This window comes from Schistocerca cancellata, chromosome 5 (assembly GCF_023864275.1).
Source record: "Schistocerca cancellata isolate TAMUIC-IGC-003103 chromosome 5, iqSchCanc2.1, whole genome shotgun sequence".
NCBI lineage: Eukaryota > Metazoa > Arthropoda > Insecta > Orthoptera > Acrididae > Schistocerca > Schistocerca cancellata.
In genome coordinates this window covers 519,300,156-519,321,694 of record NC_064630.1, presented here as the reverse complement: position 1 = coordinate 519,321,694, position 21,539 = coordinate 519,300,156, and the positions used below count along the sequence as shown (strand labels likewise).

Below are 21,539 nucleotides of genomic sequence, written 5' to 3'. Positions count from 1 at the left end.
CATGATAAGCTGTGGTATGAAGGATGATTGTGGCATCCCCCTTTCAGTGGGAAGCACAATGTGATCTTCATCTCTGCACAAAGCATAGTGCCCTTTCCTTTCTGTTCTCCTAATATCTGACTTTAGGAAGCTTGGTTATTGCTGATATGGACTGGCAGTGAGCCTACCTCACTGGCAACGTTCTGTGAGAGATGCCATACTGCCTCTGTTCAGTGCCAAGATGGTTCCTTCATAAAGATTCTTGTTTGACAAGTTGATCACTGAGTATGCTATCTTGCTGGGTAACATTCATTCTTCTTCCCGCACTAGGTTCTCAAATTTAATTGTTTGTTTGTCCATAGTTTTGCTGAGATCAGCTGTTTTTTGGTCTGCTGTGGTCATATCATTTCATTCCCAGTTGAAAGGTCAGACGGCTGTAGATAGAAAGAGATAGCAGTTATATAAATTGTGGGTATTGACATACAATTTGCATTGTGTGTGCAGTATTCGCTCCTTAACAATTGCTAGTCTAGTATTCTTAAAATCTTTTTTACTCCAGCAGATCGTAACAATGCTGTCGACCACAGCAAACTTAAGCACCACTGCAGCATCTCTACAACACTGCAGAAACTCTCAAATGTTCTTGGATATAATAAAACAAATCAGAGCAACTCAATAGATATTTTACTACTGTAGTAAATGAATTAAGATTAAAAATTAAACAGTCAAACTCATCAGCAACTAGTATATTTGCTGATCAGCTTTCTAGAGGGCATGAACTCCATTGGGATCTTGTCACACCCATAGATTTAGTGAATGCTGTTTGAACATTTTCTAACTCAAATACACTCCTGGAAATGGAAAAAAGAACACATTGACACCGGTGTGTCAGACCCACCATACTTGCTCCGGACACTGCGAGAGGGCTGTACAAGCAATGATCACGCGCACGGCACAGCGGACACACCAGGAACCGCGGTGTTGGCCGTCGAATGGCGCTAGCTGCGCAGCATTTGTGCACCGCCGCCGTCAGTGTCAGCCAGTTTGCCGTGGCATACGGAGCTCCATCGCAGTCTTTAACACTGGTAGCATGCCGCGACAGCGTGGACGTGAACCGTATGTGCAGTTGATGGACTTTGAGCGAGGGCGTATAGTGGGCATGCGGGAGGCCGGGTGGACGTACCGCCGAATTGCTCAACACATGGGGCGTGAGGTCTCCACAGTACATCGATGTTGTCACCAGTGGTCGGCGGAAGGTGCACGTGCCCGTCGACCTGGGACCGGACCGCAGCGACGCACGGATGCACGCCAAGACCGTAGGATCCTACGCAGTGCCGTAGGGGACCGCACCGCCACTTCCCAGCAAATTAGGGACACTGTTGCTCCTGGGGTATCGGCGAGGACCATTCGCAACCGTCTCCATGAAGCTGGGCTACGGTCCCGCACACCGTTAGGCCGTCTTCCGCTCACGCCCCAACATCGTGCAGCCCGCCTTCAGTGGTGTCGCGACAGGCGTGAATGGAGGGACGAATGGAGACGTGTCGTCTTCAGCGATGAGAGTCGCTTCTGCCTTGGTGCCAATGATGGTCGTATGCGTGTTTGGCGCCGTGCAGGTGAGCGCCACAATCAGGACTGCATACGACCGAGGCACACAGGGCCAACACCCGGCATCATGGTGTGGGGAGCGATCTCCTACACTGGCCGTACACCACTGGTGATCGTCGAGGGGACACTGAATAGTGCACGGTACATCCAAACCGTCATCGAACCCATCGTTCTACCATTCCTAGACCGGCAAGGGAACTTGCTGTTCCAACAGGACAATGCACGTCCGCATGTATCCCGTGCCACCCAACGTGCTCTAGAAGGTGTAAGTCAACTACCCTGGCCAGCAAGATCTCCGGATCTGTCCCCCATTGAGCATGTTTGGGACTGGATGAAGCGTCGTCTCACGCGGTCTGCATGTCCAGCACGAACGCTGGTCCAACTGAGGCGCCAGGTGGAAATGGCATGGCAAGCCGTTCCACAGGACTACATCCAGCATCTCTACGATCGTCTCCATGGGAGAATAGCAGCCTGCATTGCTGCGAAAGGTGGATATACACTGTACTAGTGCCGACATTGTGCATGCTCTGTTGCCTGTGTCTATGTGCCTGTGGTTCTGTCAGTGTGATCATGTGATGTATCTGACCCCAGGAATGTGTCAATAAAGTTTCCCCTTCCTGGGACAATGAATTCACGGTGTTCTTATTTCAATTTCCAGGAGTGTAGTATGTACTGCTACTGACTATCTAACTACGCAATAAAAAGGACAATACACCTAATATGCAAACTGATTGCTTTTATTATAATAAATTCCTAGAGTTGGAGTTTTCCCTGTCCAGCTCAAAATTTCAAAAGTTATGCCTGTATACAAAAGGGGGGAAAAGTATCTCCGTAAGCACTTAAGAACAGTATGTATTGTTACAGTCTTTTCCAAAATATTTGAAGCAATTTTTCACGTACAGCTTTGTAACTACTTTATATGGACAACATGGTTCTTAACAAGGAAAAAATACCACTTCTGTAGGCCTTGAAATTGTTGATCAGGCAGCAACTACATTTGAAAATAAAATATGGTCTTATTTGATCTATGAAATTTGAGTAAGGCATTTGACTGTATCTCCTTTGACATCTTACCAGCCAAACTACAGTATAATGAGTGAATAATACGGTATTAGAAATAATAATTAATTCATATCAAATAACAGGAGACAGTTTGTGTCAGTTCAAAGTAAGCATCCAAACATCGAGAAAGTCATGTCTGGAAGGGCTCATAGCCCTGTCCTTCGACCATTCTTCTACATTGTTGCAATAAATGAGTTGCCATATTATGTTGGGATTTAGTCAGTTATCTGTTATATAGACGATACAACATTAATCACCACAGATTGACATTTGTCAAGGCTACACCAGAAATCAAAGGACGCTTTCTCCTTAACATTAAACTGGTTCTCATGTAACAAACTGCTGTGTAATCCAGAGGAACTCAGCATCTGCAGGAGCAAATAGCTAAAAATGTAGACTCAAAATTTGTAAAGCTGCTTGGAATACATATTGATTACAAATGGAAATGGCTAACTGACATTAACCATGTTTACAAGAAGATATCATGGGAGTCCTATCTCATATAGAAATTTGCCGAGCTAACAAGTAATAATCTGTCTTAAGACAGATTACTTTTCACTTTTTCAGTCTCACTTTAGACTGCAGATGACCTTGCTGCATGGCTGACAGAGGACTCATGGGAGCTGTACGGGTTGACTGGAGTAGAGTAGAGCGGAGCAGAGTGTTGGTGGTGAGGAGGCAGAGGAGGTGGTTGGTGCGGCACTTTGTGTGTGTGTGTGTGTGTGAGTGTGTGTGTGTGTGTGTGTGTGTGTGTGTGTGTGTGTGTGTGAGGAGGCGGGAGAGGTGTTGAAATATTAACAATATCAGGTATGTGGAATAAAATGTCTTCAGTGAACTGCATAATATCATTGGGAAGCAAATGGTCAAGTAGAATTTTACCTACAAAGGAGGAAAGGTGTTCTTTAATTGGGGACACCAAGATCAGCATAAATAAATTTAACACAATTTTTGTGACCGAAAAATTCCCACATTTACACCTAAATAGATGCACACACCATACGCAACAAAATAGACCAAGTCCATCATGCTGACATACACAATAAGATGAAATAATTAGATGACATTCAGTGCATTATTTTAAGAATTTCAGTCTCAGTAAACAATCAGTTAGAATAAATGCAATTAGAGTGAGAACCATTGCAAGATTAGGTTATATCCACTATGAGATTGATTTTGAAGGCAAATATCTCAAGAAATGTATTTATCAAATTTTCACCCACGCAGAAGGAAGTGTTCAGGAAAAGCCTAACAAGCCACATTACATGAGGACAAACCATGTTGATGTCATTTCGATGGGAATAATCTTTTATCAACTACAATGTCAATGACTGGTTTGTCTGTTTGTGACTTTGGAGCTTTGTTTTGTGTTTTTCAAACAGTAGAAAGTCCAGGATGGAATGTAACAATATTATGAAAAAGGAAAGTTGCCACTCACCATAAAGTGTAGATACTGAGTCACAACAAGAAGACTGTCACAAATAAAGCTTTTGGCCCCATAATGCTTTTGTCAAAAACAGATGACGGACACACACACTCATACAAATGCAACTCACACGCGCATGACTGCAGTCTCAGGCAACTGTAGCCACACTGCGAGCAGCAGCACCAGTGCATGATGGGAGTGGCATCATGCAAATGGCCCGGGACAACCAGGAGATCCGGGAAAAACCCAGGAATTTTTTCGTCTGGGAGAAAACTGGGAAAAACCTGGGAATTTTTCATTGTTTTAGTTTCCGGTTACATTTTTGTAACTTTGACTGGTAACAACCAATACTCTAACAAAGGATATTACTTTATCTCGCTACTGGAGAGTAATACTGTAGCAATAAAACATGAACGGGGGGAGGGGGACGAAAGTAAAACTTAAGTTGCAAAAGATATGCACCATATGTAACAACAAAACACAGTGCTCATACAAGCAACAGAAAAAGTGTCAAAGGCTTTAGGAGGACTATGCAAGTTATTAGCTGATAGGCAATAAAGAGAGCAAATTTTGTGAAGAGTTCCTTGTTCTCCCGGTTACAAATAATTCCATCCAGTATTAATTGTGAGGGTTTTTTTAAAAAAAAAGAAGAGAAGGATGTCAAATCGGCCGACTGGGAGCAGGAGAGGCACCACAGGACATTTTAATTTCCTCTGTCCTGAATATAGTTTGATGACACTTATTACAAACTATTACACATTTGAATTCCACAGAGCAAAATACAGTGATGTGCAATAGAAAAATGCTGTGTGAAGAGGTGTGACACTGTACTTTGGCACACTTAAGACCAAATAGCCTGTCATATTTCCTCAAACACATATATTTTATGTATCAGACTCTTCAGAAAGAGATTTGCTACAAAATGAACATATTTTTTAAAAGTCACTTTTTTAAAATTTTTGCTCAATAGAGCTGTACTGGGAGGTGGGTAGTTTCCATGTGGGCCTTGTTTACATTTACTGATTTTGCTGTTTCCGCTTCGTTTGTTGCTCTCACATCAGATGAAAACAAAACAGATTTATATGGCTGGGAGCTATCAAGTGAATTAAAATACATTCACATAATTACAAAAGGCTAAAATATGTTATTAGTTTCAGATTTTATTTTATTTCCACCTTTCTGACAGTCGAGCATTAATTGCCTTGCAATTATTTTTGTTGGTTTGCTAAAGAAATTTGGCTTTCATTAATTTTTTCTGCTGAGGCAGTCAATTTATTTGGGGGGAAGAAAAAAAACGTTTAATTCCACACTATTGCCTAATTTCAACTATTTGCTGCATTTTAAGTGCACGTATTCATCTTCTAGCACATATAGCATTATGCCATGATAAAGAACCAAACATGAGATACTACAGTATTGGTACTCCAAGAAAATCTAAATTCCAATCTGGACATACGAAAGTGCACTTTAAGCCAAATCATGCATTTTAGTATGGTTCACAAAATTCCGATGCTCTTGGAGTATCCTCTGATGTCTTGTTTCTTTTATGACGTAATGTAAGATCTTGTAATGTTTTACATGTACAAATTTACGGGCTTCCTGCGTCATTATAGCTGTGCAAACGCCGTGACACCTGTTACCTGGCGCTCTCTGGCAACTGCTGAAACGAACCTATTTTTAACAGGTCACAGGAAAATATTGCGAATGGTTGTTGGAAAAGCATTACTTTCAAAGTAAATTTCCTTTTACGCAACATGAACTATGTGTGAGAATGTACAATGAATTTCTTAAATCACAGAGCGTATGACTCTCTTTTAAAAATCAAATCTTTGAGGACGAGCATTTAGAATAACTTTGAGCCCAGAAGATCAGACATTTATGTCGTTAAAAATTTTTCTGGCACATGTGTGTGACGTATCTTAAAGTGTAACACGCCCAAGAAAGATCAACATTATGTGTGAAAGCTTAGCTTCACTTGCAGCTTATTAATCTTAGAGACCAATATTATATGTGAAAGCTTTTTTATTTATTTATGTTATTTGTTTGTTTATTTTTTTCTGCAACACTTTGTGTATTAAATTAAACCATTAACTTTTCCTATTTGTGTGTTCGCGCTACTTAACAGTCATGTTGCTATTGGCTGACTACATCACGTGTCCAATGCTCTGAATATTCGCTGTCATCGGCTGGCAAAATAATATGACATGGACTGTGACTGGCTTACAAAAGTGCATCGCAGTGTCAATTTCAAATGCTTCTGAAAGTAACATGCAGTGTTTGGTGGAATTCGAATTATACTTTCATAATGTGAAAATATGTGGTGTACATGTTGCTGCACATCAGACAACTTGTGTTTTTCCCTGAGTTTTGTTTTCTAAAGTGCCGGGAAATTCTACGCCGGCATGTAAAGCCATAACCATTCAAAGGGCTGATAAGTTGTACAGTTCCGAGGAAAAGTATACTGTCACTTAACATGGAAAAAGTGTATTTTCATTCAGGAGAAAGTGTATTTCTAACCAGGAAATCCGGTAATTTTTTTTTCCTCATCAACGTATACACCCTGAGTGGCGACTGGGTCGGGGTAAGGAGGAGGCTGGGGTGGGGAGGGGGTCAGATAGTAGGGTAGGGGTGGCGGACAGTGCAGTGCTGCTGGGGAGTGCACAGGAACGAGGTGGAGGGAGGGTAGCGCAGCTACGTGCAGTTGGTAGGTTAGACAGGACAGGGGCGAGGTGTGAAGAGGGGGCGGAGGGGTAGAGGAAAAGGAGAGAAGTAAAAAGTCTGGGTGTGATGATGGAATGAGGACTGTATAGTGTTGGAATGGTAACAGGGAGGCCGGACGGGTGAGGACAATGACTAACGAAGATTGAGGCCAGGAGGGTTATGGGAGCATAGGATATATTGCAGGGAAAGTTCCCACCTTCACAATTCAGAAAAGCTGGTGTTGGTGCAAAGATCCATATGACACAGGCTGTGAAGCAGTCATTGAAATGAAGGATGTCATGTTTGGCAGTGTGTTCAGGAATCGTGTCGTCCACTTGTTTCATGGCCACAGTTTGTCGGTACCCGTTCAAGTGGACTGATAGCTTGTTGGTTGTCATGCCCACATAGACTGCAGCACAGTGGTTGCAGCGTAGCTTGTAGATCACATAACTGGTTTCACAGGTAGCCCCTCCCTTTGACGGGACAGGTGATATTTGTGACCAGACTGGAGTAGGTGGGTGATGGGAGGATGTATGGGACAGTTCTTGCATCTAGGTCTATTACAGGGGTATGAGCCATGATGTAAGGGGTTGGAAGCAGGGGTTGTGCAGGAATGGGCAAGTATATTGTGTAGGTTGCGTGGACGGCAGAATACCACTGTGGGAGGTGTGGGAAGGACAATGGGCAGGACATTTCTCATTTCAGGGCACGACGAGAGGTAGTCGAAACACTGGCGGAGAATGTAATTTAGTTGCTCCAGTCCTGGGTGATACTGAGTTACGGGGAATGCTCCTCCATGGCCGGACGGTGAGACTTTGGGAGGTGGTGAGAGACTAGAAAGATAAGGCACGGGAAATTTGTTTTTGTACAATGTTGAGAGGATAATTATGGTCTGTGAAGGCTTCAGTGAGACACTCGGTATATTACGAGAGCGACCGCTCATCGCTGCAGATGCGACAACCACGGGTGGCTAGGTTGTAACTTGCACTGCAATATATCCTACTTTCCCTCCTGTCCTCAGCCTTCATTAGTCATTGTCCTCACCCTTCCAGCCTCCCTGTTCTCATTCCAGCACTATACAGCCCTCATTCCTCCATTGCACCCAGTCTTTTTGGTTCTCTCCTTTTCTGCTACACTCCCCACCTCTCCCCTGCTCTCTGTCTAACCTCTCGACTGCACATAGTTGCCATACCCTCTCTCCACCTTGTCCCTGCACACTCTCCAGCAGCACTGCTCTGTCCGCCACCCCTACCCTACTAACCCTCCCCCTTCCCACCCCAGTCTCCTCCTTACCCCACCCAGTACCAACTCCCATCATGCTGCTCGCAGTGTGGCCACAGTTGCCTGAGACAGCAGTCTTGTGTGTGTTAGTTGCATTTGTGTGTGTGTGTTTTTGTCTGTCTGTCTTGCCTATTTTTTGACGAAGGCCTTATGAGCTGAAGGCTTTATTTGCAACAGTTTTTTTGTTGTGCCTATCTGCGACTCAGCACCTTCACTATATGGTGAGTGCAACTTTCCTTTTCATAATATTGTTTTGTCTTTTTAATTTACAGCAAGCTTCATTTCAATGTTAGTTATAATGCGTGCATGCGTGCGTGCATGTGTGTGTGTGTGTGTGTGTGTGTGTGTGTGTGTGTGTGTGTGGTGTAGTTTAATGTAGTGTAGGGTAGTCTAGTGTCTGTGTTGTTTGATGATGATGATGATGATGATGATGATGATGACAGAAGGGAGAGGGGTGAAACCCAGTGCTGACTGCAGCCTACTCCTCGTGAGTAGCACCAAGGGGGCTGCCAAGCTAACCATCGCCATCTGACAGACGTATCACCAACAATGGTGTCACATGCCCTCACATTATGAGACCCTGTGCAGAGGTTCAGTATTCAAACCAAGACATTAGTGCAAAGTCTGGTGATCAGGAACTTAACACCACCATGTCTCCTTCCCTTCATGGCCAGATTCTGGCAGTGAAAATTTTTCCACCTCCAGGATCCGAAGCAGCTTACCCCACGTCGAACGCCACTGCTCAAGTGTGTGTCAGCAACCTTGTCCATAGAGGTGTGTTTCTGTCTGTGACTTGTCTTTCAATCTAGTATTCAAACCAAGACATTAGTGCAAAGTCTGGTGATCAGGAACTTAACACCACCATGTCTCCTTCCCTTCATGGCCAGATTCTGGCAGTGAAAATTTTTCCACCTCCAGGATCCGAAGCAGCTTACCCCACGTCGAACGCCACTGCTCAAGTGTGTGTCAGCAACCTTGTCCATAGAGGTGTGTTTCTGTCTGTGACTTGTCTTTCAATCTATTAGGAATTGATGAGAGTCAGAGACTCTCAGTTGTTAAGTTTTTTGGTAGCCACTTCAAATAGTCACATACAGTACCACACATTTTAAAGTTAAAAAGCATTGTATTGGACTCTTGAAATAAAATGGGAGTCATTACTGTATGTAGTCAATTTTATCATTGAGTTTTGGTCTGTCTATTACAAGCTGTCAGTTGAGGTCTCATGACTTGTCATTTCTGTAAGAAAAACTTATAAGTTTGAAGTGAGGCACATACTGTGTGTTCCCTTTGGAAGGATGGGGATTAACACACCTGAAAACTGGCGTATCAGATGGTAAGTTGACAGTACTACTGCTTTGCTGAATTTTCCTTGTTATCAGTTCAATCAAGATAATTAGTAGTTTATTACAAATACTTACCATATTATTTACTGATATGGTCCTGCTGGCTCACACTTTGCCCAAACTGATCATACTCATCTTAAATGAACTCAGATATGTCAGTATCTTAGCCAATCCTAGTCTCTGCTGCTCGTAAACTGTGCTGAATTATTTTGAGCCAACAGTATTTCCACATTTTTCCAGTCTTCCTTCACTGTGGCATTTTACTGTATGAATGAATTCCATTTGTAATAATAATATCAGTGTTATCAGGTGTTTTTTATATAGTCTGACAAGCTTAGCGCACACTGCTTCTCTTCTGTAGACTATGTTGTCTGCAAAGATTTGTTTGTTTTTCCTTAATCAAATTTTTATATTCACAAACTGTAAAATCTTCTAATCTTTCCACACTAATTAAGGCCATAGAAGCATGGTCTTTTCCGAATGTACTTCAAACCAAAAAGCGATTCAAGTTGCTGGAGTTCAGAGCTTTTGTTCTCTATGCATTTTGCGTTCTTGTAGAGTTATTTACATAGAAAGTTTCATCCACTACCACATATTTCTTTATTTCTAACCGGGAAGTGAAATACCAGTTTTCATAGTTCAGCTTAAAAATGATTGCATAATGAAATAATTTCATAAAAAATTTCATCCCAAATTTCACCTCCTTAGGGTTTGAATTTTCAAAAGCACTGAAGCGCACATTTTCTTTATTTGTAACCAAGAAGTGAAAAACCAATTTTCATAGCTGTAGCTTTAAAAATACTTTAGTGGTTCTTTAATAATAATTTATTTCTAAAAATCTTCCACCCATATGCAGTCTACAATCTTGTGTCATAGGCAGGCATCTTGATTTCTGTTTATTGCTTTCAGAATACCGCAGAACATAAACTACAGAGAGTACTGATCCTGGTAGTCTGAACTAAATTTTCATTGCCTCACTAAACACAGGTGCCCAGAGAATGAAAATGTTGTATGAAGCCAAATAAAGGGAATATTTTTTAATTGGATAGATAAAAAATCTACTCATCAAGTGGTGGCAGAACACACACATAAAAGACGGTTGTAATTGGCAAGCTTTCAGAGCCAGTGGCTTTCTTCAGGCAGAAAGGTTGAAGGGGAAGGAAGAGGGGTGAAGGAAAAGGACTGGAGAGATCTAGGAAAGTCACCCAGAACTGCAGGTCAGGGGAGACTTACTATACAGGATGAGAAGGAAAAACTCATTGTTGAAGACTGCATCAGACGAGATTTGAAAACCTGAGAGCTTAATGTAGACAGAGTTTAATGTTAGAAGTGTGTAGCTGGAGGCAGGGTAATATGCATACAGAGATTACTGCTTAAACATCATGCATGAGTTAATAAGAGTGTAAAGCTAAGTGCATTGTACGTAACATAGGTGTGGGGGGGGGGGGGGGGGGTGAAAAATAGATGGGAAAGACAATGAAAGATGTAGAAAACTAAAGCAGAGTGAAGCGAAGAGTAGTTACAGTGAAGAAATCCCTAGATGGAAGAAACTAACATAAATTAAGACCAGGTGGGCGGCGAGAACCAAGGACATGTTAGTGCTAGTTCCCACGTGTAGAGTTCTCACACACTGATGTCTGGGGGAAGAATCCAGATTGAATGTGTGGTGAAACAGGTACAGATGTCACGAATGTGTTTTTAAGTGTTCTTGCTCTATATGAGGCTAGCAGTGTATGATATTTAACTATAGGAAAAAAATAGAAACTCTTAAATCACTCCTTGTTTGTTATTTTTGGGCCTAAAACGTGTATTTTTGAAAATTTGGATACCAAACTTAGGAGGTCAATTTGATTGGTTATTTTTTAATTTAGGGTATTTTGTGTAATAGACGATGTTGTAGAGGACACTTTTCTAAAAACAATTACGTCAGTTGCAATGTTGTAACTTAACCCATTGCAGAGATATCCATATTTTTGCTAACATCTCTAAACTGAAATATCATCGCGCACTTACAAATGAAAATGGCCGCCATTCAGTAAAGCTGAAAGGAAAAATTTTTTAAAACACTGTTTTGAAGTTTTCAATTATAGGGTAGTGGCATATTAAAAAATTAAATTATTTGAAAATGGTCAAGCAACCAACTTAATTTTTATTGGACCACTTCATTTGGATTGACTACTTATAACTTGTCCTTGGTTCTCGTCGCCCACCTGGCCTTAATTTACGTTAATTTCTTTCATCACCGCATTTCTTTACTGTAACTACTCTCTGCTTCACTCTGTTTTAGTTTTCTACATCTTTTATTGTCTTTCCCTTCTATTTTTCACCATTCCTCCCTCCCCTCCCCCCCCCCCCCCCCCCCTCGCACCTTTGTTACATACAATGCACTTAGCTTTTCACTCTTATTAACTCATCCATGATTTTTAAGCAGCAATCTCTGTTTGTATATTACACTGTCTTCCACCTTTAAGCTCTCAGGTTTTCAAATCTCATCTGATGCATTCCCCAACGATCAGTCTTTCCTTCTCATTCTGTATGGTAATGCTTGCCTGACCCGCAGTTCTGGGTGACTTTCCTGAAATCTACTCTTTTTCCTAGACCTCTACAGACCATTTCCTTTACCCTTCTTCCTTCCCCTTCAACCCTTCTGCCTGAAGAAGGAGCTACTAGCTCCAAAAGCTTTCCAGTTATAACCTTCTTTTATGTGTGTGTTCTGGCACCACTTGGTGAGTAGATTTTTTATCTATCCAATTAAATAATTTTGTCAGTAATTGATTATTTTTGTTCAAATAAAGGGAATAGCTGTTTCTCAAATGGAATGAAAAACATCACGTTTACTTAACTGAATCAGGCATTTCACTTTAGTGAAATAAATTACCATTTACCAAATAGAAAAATTATCATTAATTGAGAAGTGTAACAAATTTAGTGATTACTATTATAGATGTTCAGGAACATAGGCAGACACGATATATTATACATTCTTTCTTATCATTTATCATTAATAGAAAAACTGACAGTTTAGGGACAGATCAGTAGTGCTGTTCTTTTTTCATTGTGTTTTTGTAGTATCCGACTCATACTTTTATGCTACAATGTATTGTGTTCCAGATAATAGAGTTGATGGTTTATCAACATGGTTATCCAGCTTTGATGAAACAGAACTTAGTGAGCCTGCTGAAGAAAGACTTGCAGTTGGTGGTGTCATTGTTGAAGAAATGAGAGCCGCTGTTTTTGAACAGACTGGATTCAGATGCTCTGCAGGCATTGCCCATAACAAAGTAATTATTGCAATTGTTTATGCTATAGTGAACAATAGAGCGCCTATTTTATGAATGTGTGAAAATAAGAAAAAATATTGTACCTCCAATGTGTCGGTCAATCATACCCATCCTCAACATTGAATTGGTGTTTCAAACAATAATTACTCTTTGACACTTATGTGGGACCAAATATACATCAGAGTTACCAGTAACATTTTGGAGATGCTATTTTCCCTTTACTACTACTGAAAATTCATTGGTTTTGTTTCTCAGATACCATTTGAAACACTTGTGCCAAAAAATAAAGTTAGTTTCTTTCTAAATCAAGAGAGTTAAGGACAGCTGTTTGCATTGTGTAAAATTTTGTTATTAAGTATATGATGAATCATTTTTATGCATAGACTAGCAACCCACCCTGACTTTGACAGGAAGCACTAGACTCTGTGGTCAGACAACTTATCTGACTTAGTGGTAATAAATTATATACACAAACCTTCCTCACGAATAAATATGTCAGTTAGTGAAAACCATATCAAAATCCTTATATTACTTCCTCCAGATATATAGACAGAAAAATGTGACAGGACTTTTCATCATAGTTCAGCCAATTTGCTCAAAATATTTATAAGTTTTATACACAAACCCTTGTGAGTCTGTCGTTCTATTAGTGAAAAATGCATTATAATCCCTACAGTAGTTTCTGAGATCAGCTTTCACATACAGGCAGCAAATTGTTGTGGAGGACTTCAATTTAAAACATTTAATAATAGATTTGTATAGATGGGTTTCTGTATTAAATTCTGTGTGTTTTTCTATAATGTTTGTAATTACAAACACATCGTCTGTGCATGAACGACTGAGCTAAATCCATTTGTTCTTCAGAAATAAGATCTCTGATATTCTTCATGCCTTGATGGCCTTTATCAACCTTGAGAAGGCTTTTGACCATATGAACTATGATAGCCTATGGAAGATTATGTCTGAATGTGGATATCTTTATCACATAACAGAGGTAGTGAAAAGTCTTTACAAAAATAAACAAATTGTAATAAGTGCAGGTAGAAATCGATTAGAAGAAATAATTATTAATCTGTATTTTAGACAAGGGTTCAGACTGTCATCTGCCCTTCTTAATATTTACATTGACTTCATTCTTCATAAATGGGAATGTAAAGTAAAGAAAGGAATTAAGGTAATGATGAGAAATTCATGAATGTACTTTTGTTTGCAGATGATGTTATTCAAAAGAATTAAGACCCCCTCCATAACTAAGCACACAGCTGAATTAAATATGCAAAAAGTACACCTTAACAATTGCTAGTAATAAAACGAAAATCATGGAATTTTGAGGAAAATATGCAGTCAGATTGAAAGTTGTTTTGGATAACTCAGTTTTAGAAAAAGTTTCCCAGATCTCTTATTTAGGCTATGCTACAAGCTTTGAGTTTGACTCTGCTATTGAAGATAAAATACAAAAATTCAAAGCTGTCTGTGGTACAGTAGCAGAACTTTGGACCATATAGTCCATAAATAGACCATCATGAAATTCCATAATGTTATGGCATTTCCTGTGTTATCCTATGTAAGTGAAAGATGAGTTACTACAAAAAAATATATATATATATATATCCAAACAGCAGAGATAAGATTCCTAAGAAAGACGAAGGGCTGCGCAAGGAGAGACATGATTATAAATGAAGATATTAAAACATAATTAAATGTTTTCAACATGAATAAAAAAAATTCAGAAATATCATGAAGATTGTAGACAACAACTCATGAAAGTGACAGAGCTCACAATTTCTCAGAAGATCCTAAACTACAAGAGGTATCAGAAGACCTCAAAAAAGGTGGGAATGATTTTGTTTGTTTGTAAGTTCAGAACAGGCAACGACCTAATCCTTGAAAGGAAGATGATGATGAGATGATGATACTAATGGTTTTTTTGCTGTCTGGAGTTGTGGGGGCTGCTTACTTTACGGCTTTTATTATCAAATACTGCCACCTCTGTAACTGACCAGCTCGTAGCTTGCATCATTGCCACAAGGCATCACTCCAGATGCCAGTTAAATATGGAACAGATAACACTAGATATATTACACACCCATCATAACTGTAATTGTAAATTATGTACACAAGCTTTCCATGTGAATCAGTCTGTCTATTAGTGAAAACCATATTAAAATCACTGCAGTCGCTTTCACATTGAGACAGAAAAATGCAGTGGGGGGGGGGGGGGGGCATCAGTTTGTAATATGTATAAATTAAAAAGTTCAGTCTTTGTTATCATCATTATTTCCCTGTTCTGAATCATTATGGAAGAAAACATAAAACATAATTCTTAGTTTGCATTTTATTTCTATACGAGAGTGTCCATTTGGTGCCCCAAGTCATTCTAATTATCAAAATTTTCTTTCTCAAACAGTTTTAATCTTCATAATGATAAGTTGGGAATCCATAATCAAGTCTTAACCTTGCTGAAATCTTACTACTACTTTGCTTAGGTACTGACATTGCAAGTTACATTGATCCATTAGTGCTCATCTTGCCTCCCAAGTGCCTGGGTACTTTGCTGATTAGGGCAGAATAAGATTATTTAGTGCTGCTTATAGTTGGGACATTTTTGAATCTGTTATGAATATTTTATAAAGTTAATTATTTAAAAATATTTGAATGCGTAGCTGAAAGTACAGTTACCTTAAATATTACAGCTACATTTTTGTGCAAATAACACATGAATTAACACATATAGACATTCTTTCTTTTTTTCTTTGAAGATCTTCTGAATTGATAGTGACTGAAAATCTTTATACCATCTTTTTGTATTGTACATCTATTTTCTATGGGTGTATATCTGTTAATATAAATGACTACAAGTAAACATGCGAAAAATATAGCTTATAAATATGAGCCATGTGTGTCATCACTATAATTTCAGCCTTGAACTTTCTAATGTTTTAAGTATATATGAAATAGATGTGAAAAAGATTAACTTGAGAATACTTTTGGAACAGACCAGAGGTGACCAGAAACCAATCTAAGATTATACTGTGCCTGTAAACATCATCTGCAGTTTATTCACCACTGAACTTTAAGCCACAGTCTCAGTTTAATTATTCCTATTGTGGATAACATTAAACGAATGTAGTCTTGGTAACTAGTTCTCCATGTGCTTATGGTTGTTTTATCAAATAAGACAGCTTTGATAATGGGTTATAAGTATTTTGCAAATAATTGTTTTTGTATGGTGTGTTTTGATGTAATGAAATTGTTTCAGATACTTGCAAAATTAGCATGTGGACTTCACAAGCCCAATCGTCAAACAATTTTACCACAGTCACAAGTACCAGTCTTGTATCAGACTTTACCAATCAAGAAAGTTCGAAGCTTGGGTGGAAAGTTTGGCGATTATGTAGCTACAGTTTTAGGATGCACTGTTATGAGTGATCTTGCAAAGTTCTCTCTTTCAAAGCTTCAAGAAAAGTTTGATGAGAAGCAGGGGTGAGATGTCCTTCCTTATTGTCATCATTATTATTATAAATTATTACTGCTACAACAACAACAACAACTACTACTACTACTACTACTACTACTACTACTACTACTTCTTATTACCTCTATGTGCATTGTTCATAACACTGTGATGTAAACAAGCCAGTGAAGTGAAATTTACCAAAATTGGAAAGCAAGGTAAGGATCATTCAGGTAACTTATGGACTGCAGCCAGGTTATGTCATTGATGACCTCTGATATTTTAACAGGAGCATACCATACCATTTTGAAGGCATAACTGCAGCAAGTAAGTGCTGTGCAATGTCTTCTGGATTACAACAGCGCTATCAGTGAACAACCTCACAGAGTTTCCAACCTTATGCACTAGATCATTTATGTGTATTGTAAACATTAGCAGTTGCATGACACCACATTGAATGCAATTAGTGAACAAACTCTTCTCCAGCGAGTCTCATTACAGCTTGAATTCCATTGATAGCCAAGTATACAAGTGACTTTGTAATGTTGAATGACTGGTAGAGGATTTAATGTAACTGAGAACGCAGCAACTTTTTTCAAAGTGACATATTTTTTTCTAATTTACTAGTTTATATTTAGCTGGAAGAAACACAAATAGTATTAAGATACATGGGGAGAGATTGTTGTCAATTTTCTGTATGTTGCTCATATTTTTTAATGCATACCTTGGCTTGTTCCACATCTCTAAAAAATGCTCCTTTTGATGGGATCTAGGGAACATGATGAATGAATGACTGTATGCAGGAGTTGAGATAAAAGTGAGCAGCATCCTCTGTTGTTTGTTATCCAGTATTACACTGGACAAAAGTGTATGATGATTATCTGGGAAACCGTTCACTCTCATAGGGACTTCCATCTGGTCTGAATGCTGTGTACTGTAAATTTCATTATTGGAGAGGCTCCGAAACATGTGGCAATGTGTTTAATATTGATATGTTTAATCTCTGTTTTGTATCAGCACAAGTTTTATGTGAACAAAATTTGATTTTAAATGCAAACATTTTAGATTAGGCATGGTGATGACCATTATGAATATGAACTGAGAATACAAGTTGCTGTAACCAGACACATTAGACCAACTACAGTATTCTCCATGATGCAATTCAGTGGATTATTCCTCCATCATCAGGTGAATTTATGTCAATTAATAAGGCTAACTTTCGAGTAACATGTGGCACTGTCTATCGATGATCACTGGCTTCGTTTCCAGATGTACTTACATCACATTATGTACCCTGTACAGATGTGCTACAGGTCAGCTGAAAGTCACAGGTGCAATTTATCAATGCCTTAATTTGACATAAAATCACTTGGTGATGGAGGTATTATCCTCCTAATTGAATAGTGGAAAGTATCCTATAACTGGCATAATGTGACTGGTTACAGCTGTTTGTATTTTCATTTGAAAATTTGATTTATTTTGATTATTCATTCATATTGTCAAAAGTTTCATACGAGTTAGTGTAATTGAGAATGCACCTTTGACCACAAGAGATGAGTATTGTGTGAATATATTTCATATCATTTCTTCTCTCCCCTTAAAAGACACGAGTATGTATCACATTTTCATGTTTTGCTTCCTTACAGGACTTGGTTATACAATATAGCAAGGGGTATAGACCTAGAACAAGTCACTCCACGTCTCGTGTCGAAATCAATTGGATGCTGCAAGAATTTTCCAGGCAACCAGGCACTCTCTACAAAAACTGATGTGAGTAACATGGATTTTGTGTTTCATCTTTCTCTCTCTTCTACTGTTTATTCTGCCTGTTTGGGTCCACTGTTTTTCATGATTTGACAAAGTTATTTTATGTTCATGTACCTGGTTGGTTGGGGGGGGGGGGGTGTAGCAAGTATTTGAAAGGGGTGTGGGCTTGTAAATAACATACTCATGTTCAGAAAAAACAAAACTGTATCAGTTTATTTTCTTACGGAATTGTTTGGTTAGTTTTGCCAGGAATGGGGGCAGGGAGTGGGAGGCGAGAGAATGACTTAGAACAGAAAGGAATTCCGTTTCAAGGCTGTGGCTCCGAGAGACCTCCGTCTCACAAGTCAGGTGACTCTCCAGTGTGATTTGATTGGTATGCTGACTTTTCTGATGATGATTCAGCATCTTCTGTCATGAGCCGATGCCTTGTTGTAATGTCAGTGAAAAAGTGATGTGGACAAAAAAGGAGGCCTTTTTTGTAAAATTTAAATACTGAAAATTTCTCACGTTTTGTATTTGAGGCAGAGTTCGGGGCCAGCACAGCATTTGTCTAAACAAGTGTGGAAAAATACTTAACAACCTCACTCAGGTTGGCGGGTGCGCCATACCAGTGATTGTTAATCACTGCCCTGTCTCACATGCTAGAACACTGTGCATTAAGTTGTGTGAGAAGTTTGCAGGCTACATGCTTCATATGATGTAAATTTTTACACCATTACAATAATGTACTATGATGATCAATTCCAGAGCTAGTACATTTTAATTTTCTTGCAAGAATGTACAAAAATATGCTATTATGTATTATGGTGCAGAGTATTATAATCCAGTAATACAATTAATTGATTTCTATTGAGTTATTGTGTAACAGTTTGCACTTAACACTGTCCCATAGTAGTTTATTAGAGAGGTTTACACTTAGGTAGTTCATGTAATTCAGTCCATAATTAGATTCACCTTGTCCAACAATCACTAGTCTCAGTGACAGTAACCTTCCATGCGCTTGTTAATCATAACATAGTTCAATTAAAATATTCCTTACCTTGGGCTACAGAAATCACTCGAAAGTTTTTAAAGAGAAAAGTTCTTGAGTTTCGCAGATTTTAGTGAGCACAATTTTGCATACTGAGTGTGAGTCAACACTGGGAATGCACCTAGCAAAGGTCTTACACATGAGCTTTTAAATCACAAACTGCCAATTTTGGGTGACAACCAACTACTTATAGACAGGTGTAAGAACAAACAGTTATTTTGAAAACTACATCATGCTTTAGAAAGTTGACTAGGTTGGATTTTGATTTATAGAAAATGCTGTTGGTCAGAAATTTAGAAAAATGCACTGAAACTATTCTCCTTATGGAATGTGAATCCCCTTGTTACATGTAAGTGTGCCATCTTCGAAGTAGCATAATATTGCTGTATTTATTCATGCTGCACGTTTCACCTAATATAAGATATCTTCAGATTGGCCAGTATAGTGTTGATAAGTTGGTTTTGGGTGCCGCAATTAAGGCATCAAACAAACTTGTTAGGTTTCAGAATAAATCCTTTGTCAAGGTAGAGTACACACACACACACACACACACACACACACACACACACACACACACACACACACACACACACACACACACACACCTTTATTGTGCCAGTTGGTCACATGCTAGGAGATTCCATTTTAGCAGGTGGTCAAGGGTGGGGCAGATGTTGTGTCATGTTGGGGGGCAGGGTAGGGGAGAGAGAAGCAGGAAGAGGGGTTGTCGGTGAGTAGTTAGCGGCTTCGAGGGAGGCGGCAGGTTTGCTGGTTAGTAACGTTGGAGGGACGGATGGCAGGTGTCCAGGCAGGGCAAATGACACAAGTACTGGAGCTGGTGGGGTGCAGCATCGGTAACGTAGAGATGTAGTTTGGGAGGGAGTGACAGGACAAAGGAAGGAGAGACTGTTGGGCATCAGGTGTGGGACAGGGGGTTAATGGAGATTGAGGCCAGGAGGATTACAGGAGTGGTGGATGTGTTGCAAGGATAACTCCCATCTAGAGAAAATGGTGGTGAAGGCTTGTGAAGCAGCCATTGAACTCGAGCATGTTGTGCTCAGCTCATTCCATTAGTCAGCTGCTTGGAAGTCACGTCCAGATAAAATGCAGTGCAGAAATAGCAGCTGAGCTGGTATTTAACACTGCTGCTTTCACAGGTAGCCCTGCCTCTGATGGAGGCCTATGACAGGACTCGAGTAGGAAGTGCTGGGTGAGTGGATTGGGAAGGTATTTCACATGGATCTTCTACTTAGATATGTTCACTTTGGCAAGGTGGTGTAGGGAAGTGGGGGGGGGGGGGGGGGTCAGTGACATAGGGATGGACCAGAATGTTGTGTAGGATGCAGAGGTGATGGAATACTGCTTTAGGAGGGGTGGGAAGGATCTTGGGTAAGATGACCGTCATTTCCAGGCATGATGATAGAAGCACATTATTCACTTAAAAGCACATTATTCACTTAGAAGCACATTATTCACTTGTTCCACCCCAGGTTGATACTAGGTGATGAAGGGGCGGGGCATTCCTGTGGGAATTTTGGAGGTAGTGGGGGGATTGGGGGTGGGAGAGGATATGACGTGGAAAAACTGTTTTGTGGACTGGGTTTGGGAGGGTTAGTGCCTGTTTGTGAAGGTCCTCTGAGTCCTTCAGCGTACAGGGCAAGGGGCACTCATCCACAGGTGAATAGGCTTTATGGCAGCAATTTTTTGGTGTGGAAGGGGTGTAAACTGTTGAAATGTAGTTACTGTTGGTGGTTAGTGAGTTTAATGTGTACAGAGGTGTGGATGGGGTCCTCCGAAAGGCGGAGTTTAATATCTGGGAATATGGAAAATTGGGCTGAGGAGGACCAATGAAACAGACGGGAGAAGGTGTTGAGGTTTTGGAGAAATGAAGATAGGATGTCTTGGTCCTAAGTTTAGATAATGATGGTATCAGCAGTGAAACTGAACCAGACAAGGGGGTTTTGGATGTTTTGAAGCTAGGAAGGTTTCTCAAGATGGCCCATGAAAAGATTGGTGTAGAAGGGTGCTATGTATTTGCCCAGGGCTCTGCCATGGATTTGTTTATGTAGGTAAAAAATTCAACAACCAAAACCGCATAAATATTTCTTTATTTAAAACAATCAGTTTTGACAGACTTTGATGTCATTTTCAGGTCTTAAAAAAATCTTTTTGTTATGAAACGTGTCATTTTAGTTTGGACCTCACACCAAGTTCTCATGTGGATAAAAAAATAACACATTACAAAAGGTTTGTCATAACCAACATTTTTAAAAACATATAGCACCCCTACACAAATGGCCATATCCATATACACTGAAGAGCCAACGAAACTGGTACACTTGCCTAATGTCATGTAGGACCCCCGCGACCATGCAGAAATGCTGCAACATGACATGACATGGACTCAACTAATGTCTGAAGTATTGCTGGACGGAACTGACACCATGAATCCTGCAGGGCTATCCCTAAGAATACGGGGAGGGGGGGGGGGTGCTGAAGATCTGTTCTGAATAGCATGTTGCAAGGCATCCCAGGTATGCTCAATAATGTTCACGTCTGGGGAGTTTGGTGTTTAAACTCAGAAGAGTGTTCCTGAAGCCCTCTGTAGCAATTC

General features: G+C 39.9%; 1 protein-coding gene across 1 annotated transcript in view; it reads left to right on the top strand.

Moving 5' to 3' along the window:
* Nucleotides 1-21,539, top strand: part of LOC126187549 (DNA polymerase eta) — a 199,462-nt gene that overhangs the window by 75,363 nt on the left and 102,560 nt on the right. The window contains exons 4-6 of the mRNA XM_049928700.1: nucleotides 12,505-12,674; nucleotides 15,934-16,157; nucleotides 17,775-17,898. Of these exons, the coding sequence (XP_049784657.1) occupies nucleotides 12,505-12,674; nucleotides 15,934-16,157; nucleotides 17,775-17,898 (518 nt within the window). The remainder of the gene's footprint in view (nucleotides 1-12,504; nucleotides 12,675-15,933; nucleotides 16,158-17,774; nucleotides 17,899-21,539) is intronic.